At 39.7% G+C, this 9,162-nt stretch overlaps 1 protein-coding gene across 1 annotated transcript in view; it reads right to left on the bottom strand.

Moving 5' to 3' along the window:
* The window catches only part of Lix1 (limb and CNS expressed 1), a 57,365-nt gene extending 49,001 nt beyond the window's left edge, over nt 1-8,364 (bottom strand). Inside the window, exon 1 of the mRNA XM_021221458.1 lies at nt 8,010-8,364. Within this exon, the coding sequence (XP_021077117.1) occupies nt 8,010-8,091 (82 nt within the window). The 5' untranslated portion in view covers nt 8,092-8,364. The remainder of the gene's footprint in view (nt 1-8,009) is intronic.
* Between the last annotated feature and the right edge of the window lie 798 nt (nt 8,365-9,162).

Genomic DNA, 9,162 nt, shown 5'->3' with positions numbered 1-9,162 from the left:
CTCTTCTCTTCTCTTCTCTTCTCTTCTCTTCTCTTCTCTTCTCTTCTCTTCTCTTCTCTTCTCTTCTCTTCTCTTCATTCTGTCTCTCTTTCTGCCTTTCTCTGCCTCTACTACCCTCTTAACTTCTTTCCCCAGGCCCTGAATAAACTCGGCTCTATACTATACCTCAGGGGAAGGGGATGCCTTGGCATGGGCCAGCTGAGACACCCCCTTCCCCTTCCCCCACACCTCACCACACTCCCATAAAACATATTCTTATACCCCTTTATCTTTTTATAATCACAACAATGGCCCAGTTCAATGACTTAAGATGCAAGTCCTGGAAGAGGCCATTTGCTCACACACACATATACAAAGGATTGTAACAGTCTGGTATAAATCTACTACGAAAAGAACCAATTTCTTTCATCTTATATCATAAAAATTTCTAGCAGAGTAAAATATCGCTTGCCAAAAACAACTAAGACACATTGGAAAGGTTGCCATTTACAAATCATCAAGCAGCTTTCAAGATAATCTATTTTCAAATTGATTCTCTGCTTTTAAACAGATGGATTTATGTTTGTGATATTTTAATATCACCTTTAATTAAAAACCTGTTAAGAGGTGACATTTTATATAACTTTAAATAGTATTTACTACTCCACCAACTTGTTCTCATTAGTGTGATTTTTCTAATTTTATTAAGGAGAAACAGGAAAAGGACTCTCAAATAACGTAAAAGGCAAACTCATGATATATTAATTTATAATGCATGCACAATAGGTTGAAACATGGGGTCCCTCTGGATCTTGTGCTGAGCCTGGCTGGGTCCCAGAAACTGATCTGCCATGCCAGCTGCCGAGGCATTTACAATGATCCCTAGCTTTGGTTTTGGCCAGGACACTGAACTCTTGTGGACACTGCCCCTGTGTCCTGCAGCAAAAAGGGAGCCTTGGCCCCTTTTCCTTTTATGCAAAAGTTCTTTTAAGGCAGCTGCTTTGGCCCAGTGGGACAGGCAGCTGGAGTCCTCTCTGTTCCCTGCAGGGGCACTCTTCAAGGTTTGTGCCCCAGCTCCTTCAGCGGCTGGAAAGCTGGCTGGCTTTTGTTTGGTTTTTCTTTCCTTTTTTTTCCTACTTCCATCCCTTACCTCAAACATTTCTCTGAAGGAATGGAAATTCTTTCAGTTGTTTTGCATAGTTAACCTTTCAGGAGGGTCTACAACATAATTAAAAGTAATATCTTTCCCCCCCCTCGGGGGGCAGGCATTACTTTTCACCTTTAGAATTTAAAAAGGCAGAAGTGTAAATTCTTTTATGAGAAAAGTTAAATAGCATATATGCTGCTGCTGCGTGGTAGAGTTCACATGTGTGTTTTACATTGTAGCATGGGCCACATGACGTCATCCCATTTTAAAAGCTGTGTAGATGTGACGTATTTACCATCCATGGGTATCTCTCTTCCCCCATGCTCTACTCGGCACTGACATTGCACTGTATATAGGATCCCTGATTCAGCTAGTTATTTCACTATTGTGAAATAACTAGCTGAAGATATTTCTTCACACAATTTAGTTTTATGAAAATGGTCAAATCTGTAAAGAATATGGTCTTAGGTATATAATGTATTTCCCTGGAAATAATGATTTAAAGAGTGTTTTTTAGTATCTGCTACAGGGCCAGTGTGTAAGACACAGGTAGAATTGGGCCATAGAAGAATGTTCTTGTGACCCTTAGCTGGAGTCATACTCAGGATGATTGTTGGGCTGATGAATTCTGATACTGTGGAGTGTTTCTGGAGGCTAGCTTGAGGCAGCTTCCAGACTGAACTGCCTGTTCCCCCCCACCCCACGCCTATTTTTATGTTAACTTATTTCTAAATGTAATTATTCTCTGACAATTGTGCTGACTGAAGGAGGCTTAGAATAGAGCTGAGAACTTTATTTCATCATTAAGGAGAATACTTGGAGGTGGGAAAACTGTTCCCCTTTCACGGGGGAGAAAAATTAGCCAATTAGTAGTTTAAATATGTCTGCCATATACCTTCTAGGTACCTGGAACTGTAGAATGCTTCTGCCATGTGACAAAAATACAAGGTCTGTCTCTGCCCTGGAGCTTACAACTAAGTTATGGACAAAACCACGCTGGGGAAATTATAACAGGTAGTTGAGAGGCATAGTGAAGAAATGCAGATGGACAAGCATAGGGCATAAATACCAACAGAGTGGCGGGTTAGTGATGGGCTCTCACAGCTGCTCAACAGGATGAGATGGAAGTAGGGATCAACTGATTATCACCGCATTAGCAGACAAAAATAAAGCCAGCCAACAACTAAAACCATAACATTCCATTGACTCCAGAAGACAATGGGGAGAACTGCGAGATGTAGTCACTGTCTCTTCTCTTAGCTTTCAATAGGACTCTTTTTCTTTTAAAATGGAATTGTTTTAAATACCTCTTCAGACTAAACTGATATGGGCATTTGAACATGGAGGAAAAGAAATAAAAGCCTTTGGGGTTAAAACTTGAATATGAAATATATTAAATAAAAATTCCATTATGAAAGGCTTCTAAAGTTGTCTAACATTTCTTAAATCAATCTGTAGCACGTAATCAGTAAAACCATATCATTTAAACAGAAAGATCATAACTTAGAAACTCACCCTTGGGCAGCTGTATCCTATTACGGGCTGTAACTTAGCACATGAGTTTCAGAAGTTGTTAAAATTGAGTTCAAGCTAACAAATCTCAACTGTTGGATAAAATAAAAAATAATAATAATAATAAAAAAAAGCCTCTGGTGAGATGGGGAGCAGCCTGTGAAAAGGCTCCATGGGATAAGAGTCTATCATATTTTATTTTGACCTTTTAAATGTATTTATATATGAGGAAAAAGGTATTAGGACAGATATGGCCTTTAAGTGACTGAGTTACTTAAGTTACACCCCTCTTTAAAAGACTTTGAAATATTTTCTTCTTGGGCTGTCTTTCAATATTTAAACTGTCAAATGAGCATTTACTGATAAAAGATAAAGAGAACATCCTTTATACCGCTAATAGCTGAGCTGAAGTTTGCATTTTTATCAGTCTAAATTCAAATAAAAGTCATTGTGTCCTATTATAAATAAAGTAAAATTGGCATTTGAGCAGGCTTCCATAAGACATGCGTTTCTAGTTTAATACTAAAAGTATCAACATTTACTCTATGGCAATTAAGATGGAATCATTGTGAACTGAAATGAAGTTCCTTCAAGGGCAGCTTATATGGTGGAATACACTACAGCAGCGTGTGCAGGGATTTTACATTTCTTACATCCACCCCCTGTGTGAAATGTGAAAACTATAAATGTATCATCAAATTTATAGGTTTCAAGTAACTACACTAAAGAGAATGGGGCAGAAAAAAATACTTCACTGGAGAAAATTTTTGTTCTCCCAGGCTATACACTGCCAGATTCATGATTACTAAGATGTTTTTAATAGCCTTGTAGTCTGGTCTGAGTTTTCTAAAGGGTAGAAATGTGCTCTTTGAAGTTAAGTATTCACCTATCTGATATACATAAAACCTTCCATGCAGAGAAATGTTTTTCAAATAAAAAAAAGTTAATGCACCTCAAATATGTGAGAAATTTGCATCTAGCCGAGCAACATTTAGCAAAGACTCCATCTTGCTTTTTCATCATAGAGTGTGGAAAAAAAAAATCAGTGAAATCTAACATGTACTTTATAAAGCTAACCCTTCACCCACTAACTCTTGAAGCTGAAATGACAATCGAAATAGCTTTTAAACTATCTCTTGGATGAAGTTGTTTTAATTTAGTTTTCAGTTAGTGCAAGTAACTTCTTCCCAGAGATATACTTATCATTCACTAACCTTACATCTTTCCTGGGTTGGCCAGTTGGTTTCCTAACTGATAAAATCTATAGTTCTTCCTAGTATAGGTGTCAGTGCACACACCTCCAGCAGATGCCATCTAGGCTTTGTCCCAGGACACATAAAGCCATAAACTCCTGCATAGTTTAAGGTCATACCTAAATCCAGTACCTGTGTGTCAGCAAGATTCAACCTGCTTCTCCTATTCAGCTCCCATTCAATCCGTGCTCCTTGGCCTTTGGCCAAGTGGCTTCTCCTCCTCTAAAAGTGCCCCCACCTCTACATTTCTGTCATACTCTGTTCAGTTACAACTACTTATTTGGCTCTCCCACCTCTCAGAAAAGCTCATTTCTCTCCCTTCTCTGCTTTCTCTTACAGCCCTGATAATATGGTAACTGGCAGCTCTAAGAGGCAGTGCCACGTAGTGAGTGACTAAAGGTAAGGGGTTGGAAAACAGCATTTGTGTCTAGCCCTCAACTCCTACTAAGCTGGGACTTGGTCAATTTGTTTCTGTTCCTTCACTTATAGCAACTGTACATACAGAACTATCTATATTTACTGGCTTACTATGAAGAATAAATGTTTCTGGCATAGAATCTGTCATACAACAAGGATTTAACCATTCTAGTTTCTATAAAATGAATGAAGAAACAGTCTACAGACTAGATAGAGAGGATAAAGATAGCTTATCCTTTGGTAATGTGAAAAATTAGTGCCTGGGTTAGGATCTGCTCTACAGCCATCGTGAAATCATGCAGTAGTTTCTTTTGAGAAAGTCTAGGAAGGGTCAAAGAAGCAGCAAACAAACAAATAGCTAGTGCACGCTCCACAACAGAGGACAGGGGCTGCTCTTACCACAGCCCATCCTTGCTTGTGACTCACGACCCACAGAATGAAACGGGATGGCGGTTTCACTCAGAGTGAATGAAACTCACTCAGAGGGGAAGGCAGCGTGGACATGTGCCATAATCTCTCTGCACACACACTCTGCCTGGCCGCGTGGAGCTATCCAGTGCTGCCTGTAGCAGAGATGCTCCCGTTGTGGAGATCAGCTTCATGCCAGCTTTCAGAAGCAAAGTTCATACCGGGAGCCCACCTTATCCCAAACTTCTCTCATTTGAATGTCCACTAGGAAGTAAAGAAAAATACTGTGGGATTTCTTTCTTTAAAAGAAAGAAAAAGAAAAAGAAAAAGAAAAGAAAAGAAAAAAGGAAAATAAACCTTTAAAACCACACAGTTATCATAAAGAAAAATACTGTGGAATTTCTTTCCTTAAAAAAAAAAAAAAGAAAGAAAAGAAAAAAGAAGCTGGGCAGTGGTGGTGCACGCCTTTAATCCCAGCACTTGGGAGGCAGAGACAGGCGGATTTCTGAGTTCGAGGTCAGCCTGGTCTACAAAGTGAGTTCCAGGTCAGGTCAGGTCAGCCAGGGCTATACAGAGGAACCCTGTCTCGAAAAACCAAAAAAAAAAAAAAAAAAAAAAAAAAAAGAAAAGAAAGGAAAATAATACCTTTAAAAACACACAGTTATCGTAGATGAACAACTTATCTAAACTATAGCAGATTGGACATACTGTAAAATGCCATCTGAAGGCTGAGCCATGAATCCAACGTTATTTCCTTAAGCGAATGTAACTGTTCCCACATGGTTCTGCCTCAGACCAGAAAACTCTCAGAGTGCTTTTCCTAATCAACTTGAAGAGAAAATTTACCCACTGTTGCTTGTTTGTAAGCCAATCAAAAGCCAACTGGCGGTGATGAGTGACTCAGGAGGCCAATTTTTGCTCTTGGTACTGTGTGTCCAAAGAGTAAAGGAAACGCCACTTTGCGTTCACAGAAGAGAAGTTTAGAAAGAAGGCGACAGTTTCTTTTGAATACTCCTTTGTTCACTTGAGTTGTGTCTTATAATTTCTCTAAGTCCCTTTTCATGTTCCCGAAAAGCAAGGAAGCAATTCTTTTTATGTGTTCCTCCTGGCAGAGACTAGGTGGGTGGCAGCAGGGGCGGAGCCTTGAATGAGCTAGGAGGACAGGAAGAAGACTTTAAGAACTGCCATTAAGGCTGGTGGCAGCTTTTTAGGTTGCCAGCAGGAGGGCGGTGGCAGCAATTTAAAGTCGTGCCAAAGTAATAAAGTTCATAAGCCAGACCGAGACATGGGTAGCACCCACCGTTGCCAATGTATACGGCTTGATCCTCAAACAGACGTCTGATGTCCTGACTCAGAAAGCAAAGCCATTTCCACCCTTCCACAAAGATTGGTAGAGACATTTGCCCTTTAGCTTATATCATTCCGTCATTTTATTTCCAGGTTAGAAAAGCTGGAAAGGAAAGGATCTAACATTCTCATATTCACACTCACTGGGCAGAGCAGCTGCAGAGCAAGTGGTTCATTCCAGAGTAAGTCCACAATGACAAATACTAATGTTGGGATTTTTGTTGTTAATGAACGAAATACACAAAATGTGACACAGTTTTTCCATATGGGAAAAAAATTCTGTGTGGGTTACAAGGGTTTCAGAAGAAAACAACAGCAAAAAATAAATAGCATTCTTGCAAAAAGTTTGGTGACAGACATTGTCCCTTTAAAAACTTGTAGTTTCTCTTCTAAACTGTATGCAATTGGAAGAAATTAGTTCAGCTTAAGAACTGGACCATACAACGTCAGATTTGAACTTTTCCCTCCATTTCCTTTTCTTTCTTCTGCTCTCCAAATTCTAGGTGTAAATTCTTACAATTTATCCAAAGCTTTGGACATGCCAAAGCCTTTTACCCTCCACTAAGATTCGAATGCACTGAAGGAGAAAGACATTCTTTCCTTCTCTTTCACTGGGAGAAACATACCAAGCCAGAATAGACGCCAGGCTAAGCTTGAGGATGGAGTGACTTTTATTATTTCTAACATAGCTATTGACAAATGCTTGAAGACAATATTTTTTTTTTTTTTAAATTGAGAAAGAAAATAGCTTTCATTTTATGCCTTAGAGGACAGATTGGTTACAATTTAATTTCTAAGAGGGAAATTTTATAGAATAAAGAGGCCAGGCATATCTCTCTCTCTCTCTCTCTAGAGGACAGATTGGTTACAATTTAATTTCTAAGAGGGAAATTTTATAGAATAAAGAGGCCAGGCATATCTCTCTCTCTCTCTCTCTCTCTCTCTCTCTCTCTCTCTCTCTTTCATCACACATATGAGAAATATAAGCTGCAGGGACATCTGGAAAGGGGCATTATTCACTAATCAGAAAGCAAAATCCAAACCACTGATACTTTGATGGAGACACACATCACTAGAGTCACACGGAGGAAAGCTGTAACGTATTGCAGGCTAAAAACATTCCATATGCATTTTCACCTTTTGGGCAGATCCAAAGCACAATTCTATTTCAGAAGCCCTTTGTAATCTGACACCCACTGTAGATAAGATACACCATGAAGATAGTCTGTTTTGCAGCAGAGAGAAATCAAATTGGTTCCAGAAGCGAACTTATATGACAAATGGTTTAATAGTATTGCTGGAATTGTAAAGCTTGACTGAATTATTTTTCATAATCATTTTAGAAAAAGATTTAAAAATAACTTTGCCAGGCCATGTGGGGTGGGGGTGGGGATGGGGATGTCGGGGAATGAGGCTGAAGTTAGAAGGCATCACATTTTATTGGCATTATAATTTGTTATTAAAATTTAGGAGCTCAGTGATAAAAATTAAATTTTGTTTGCTACAAATACTTTTAGATAAAACAATACCTGATTTAATGTGACTAGTTATGTTGTGGAAGATTAAAGAGATGAACAACAAGCAGTGCATTTTTTTATTATCATTTCCAAGTTATTTTTAGTTTTCACTGAGTTCCAGTCAGCTTTGTTTTATTTGAAAAGCATCTGGAAGAGTTCATTAAGACTTGGCAGGTTTTAGACTTTAGAGAAGGAGTCATCTACACAGTACTGTCTTGGCAAAATAGCCCAGAGTCTTGTGGATGTAGGTATAAGGAAAGCATTCTCCTGGCTGAAGTCGGGAACAATTTAAATATCGCTTAGCCCACAGAACACGACTACAAAGATCTAGCAGAAATCGTAGTTAAATAAGATGTGACTAGACGCTTCGGACTATTTTCTAAAAAGTCAGAAAAAAAAAAAGGGGGGGGGGTTTCCTTCAGTACTTACAGTCTTTGAAGACCAAAGCCGGGTCTCTGTGAGGCAAGGCTTGGGCAATGATGTGCCTCAGAGATTCCAAGGTTCTGTCCATCTCGGGTCTGCCTGTGCCAGCCTCCTGCACAGTCTCCTCATGCCTGAATTCTTGCAGCTCTGGACTGAATTTGTGCAGCTCATTGATGCACTGGATTACTAAAGAATCCCTTTTAACATCTGCCAATCAGACATTTCCCAGAATCTAAAGACCCTCAGGGCCCTCCTCTCAGGCTCACTTATCTTTGTTGTAAGCTGAGCTAATTAGCCTGAAAGGCTGGCTGACAGGCTGGTTCCCATGGCTTCGTTCTGTTAAACACACCCACCTACAGGCAGGCTGGGGAAGCTCAATCATCATGAGAACAGATTTCTTCTCCCACCAGTTTGCCTGGATGCTGTGCTGCCTTCCCATTTGGGCTTTTCTTTTAGCCTTCCTTCTTTAAATGTGCTGCCCCATGGAATATGTCCTCAAGAAGCATCTTCCTGCAGATTCCTAAATTACAAGGGAAAGGCTTGGGACTGCCATCATTGAATAACCACTACAACCAACATAATCTAACTTCCCCTTTGGGAAAGAGGTGCTATAAAGATTATGCATCACTTCTGAAATCAGAATCCTCCCTGCAACGATAGTCACTTCTGGTGAGCAGTTAGCAAGCAATACCTAGTGAACTATTTTATACTTTGCCTGACCGTATTTCTTTTTCTGTTACCCTCCAAGACGAATCATTCTCAAGATTGACTTCAATTAATCCTGATATCATTCTCTCATAATTTATTCTGTTAAAATTTTAATGGTGAGATCTGGAGAAATGGCTCAGAGTGTAAGGACTCTTGTGAAAGCAAGAGGACTTAGTTCAAATTCCTGGCATGTATGTAAAAGCAAGACATGGTTGCATATACATGGCTGCATGTACAGGTAACACTAGGGTCAGGAAGCTGAGACAGGTGTCTCCCAGGACATGTCTACCAGTCAATTTGGCAAGAATGGGTAGCTTCATATTCTCTAAAAGGTGCTGTTTCAAAAAATAAGGTGGCACACGCCTTTAATCCCAGCACTCGGGAGGCAGAGGCAGGCGGATTTCTGAGTTCAAGGCCAGCCTGGTCTACAAAGTGAGTTCCAGGACAGCCA

The sequence above is a fragment of the Mus pahari genome, chromosome 21, assembly GCF_900095145.1.
Source record: "Mus pahari chromosome 21, PAHARI_EIJ_v1.1, whole genome shotgun sequence".
NCBI classification, from domain to species: domain Eukaryota; kingdom Metazoa; phylum Chordata; class Mammalia; order Rodentia; family Muridae; genus Mus; species Mus pahari.
The sequence above is the reverse complement of the archived record's forward strand: the minus strand, read 5'-3'. Positions and strand labels throughout refer to the sequence as shown.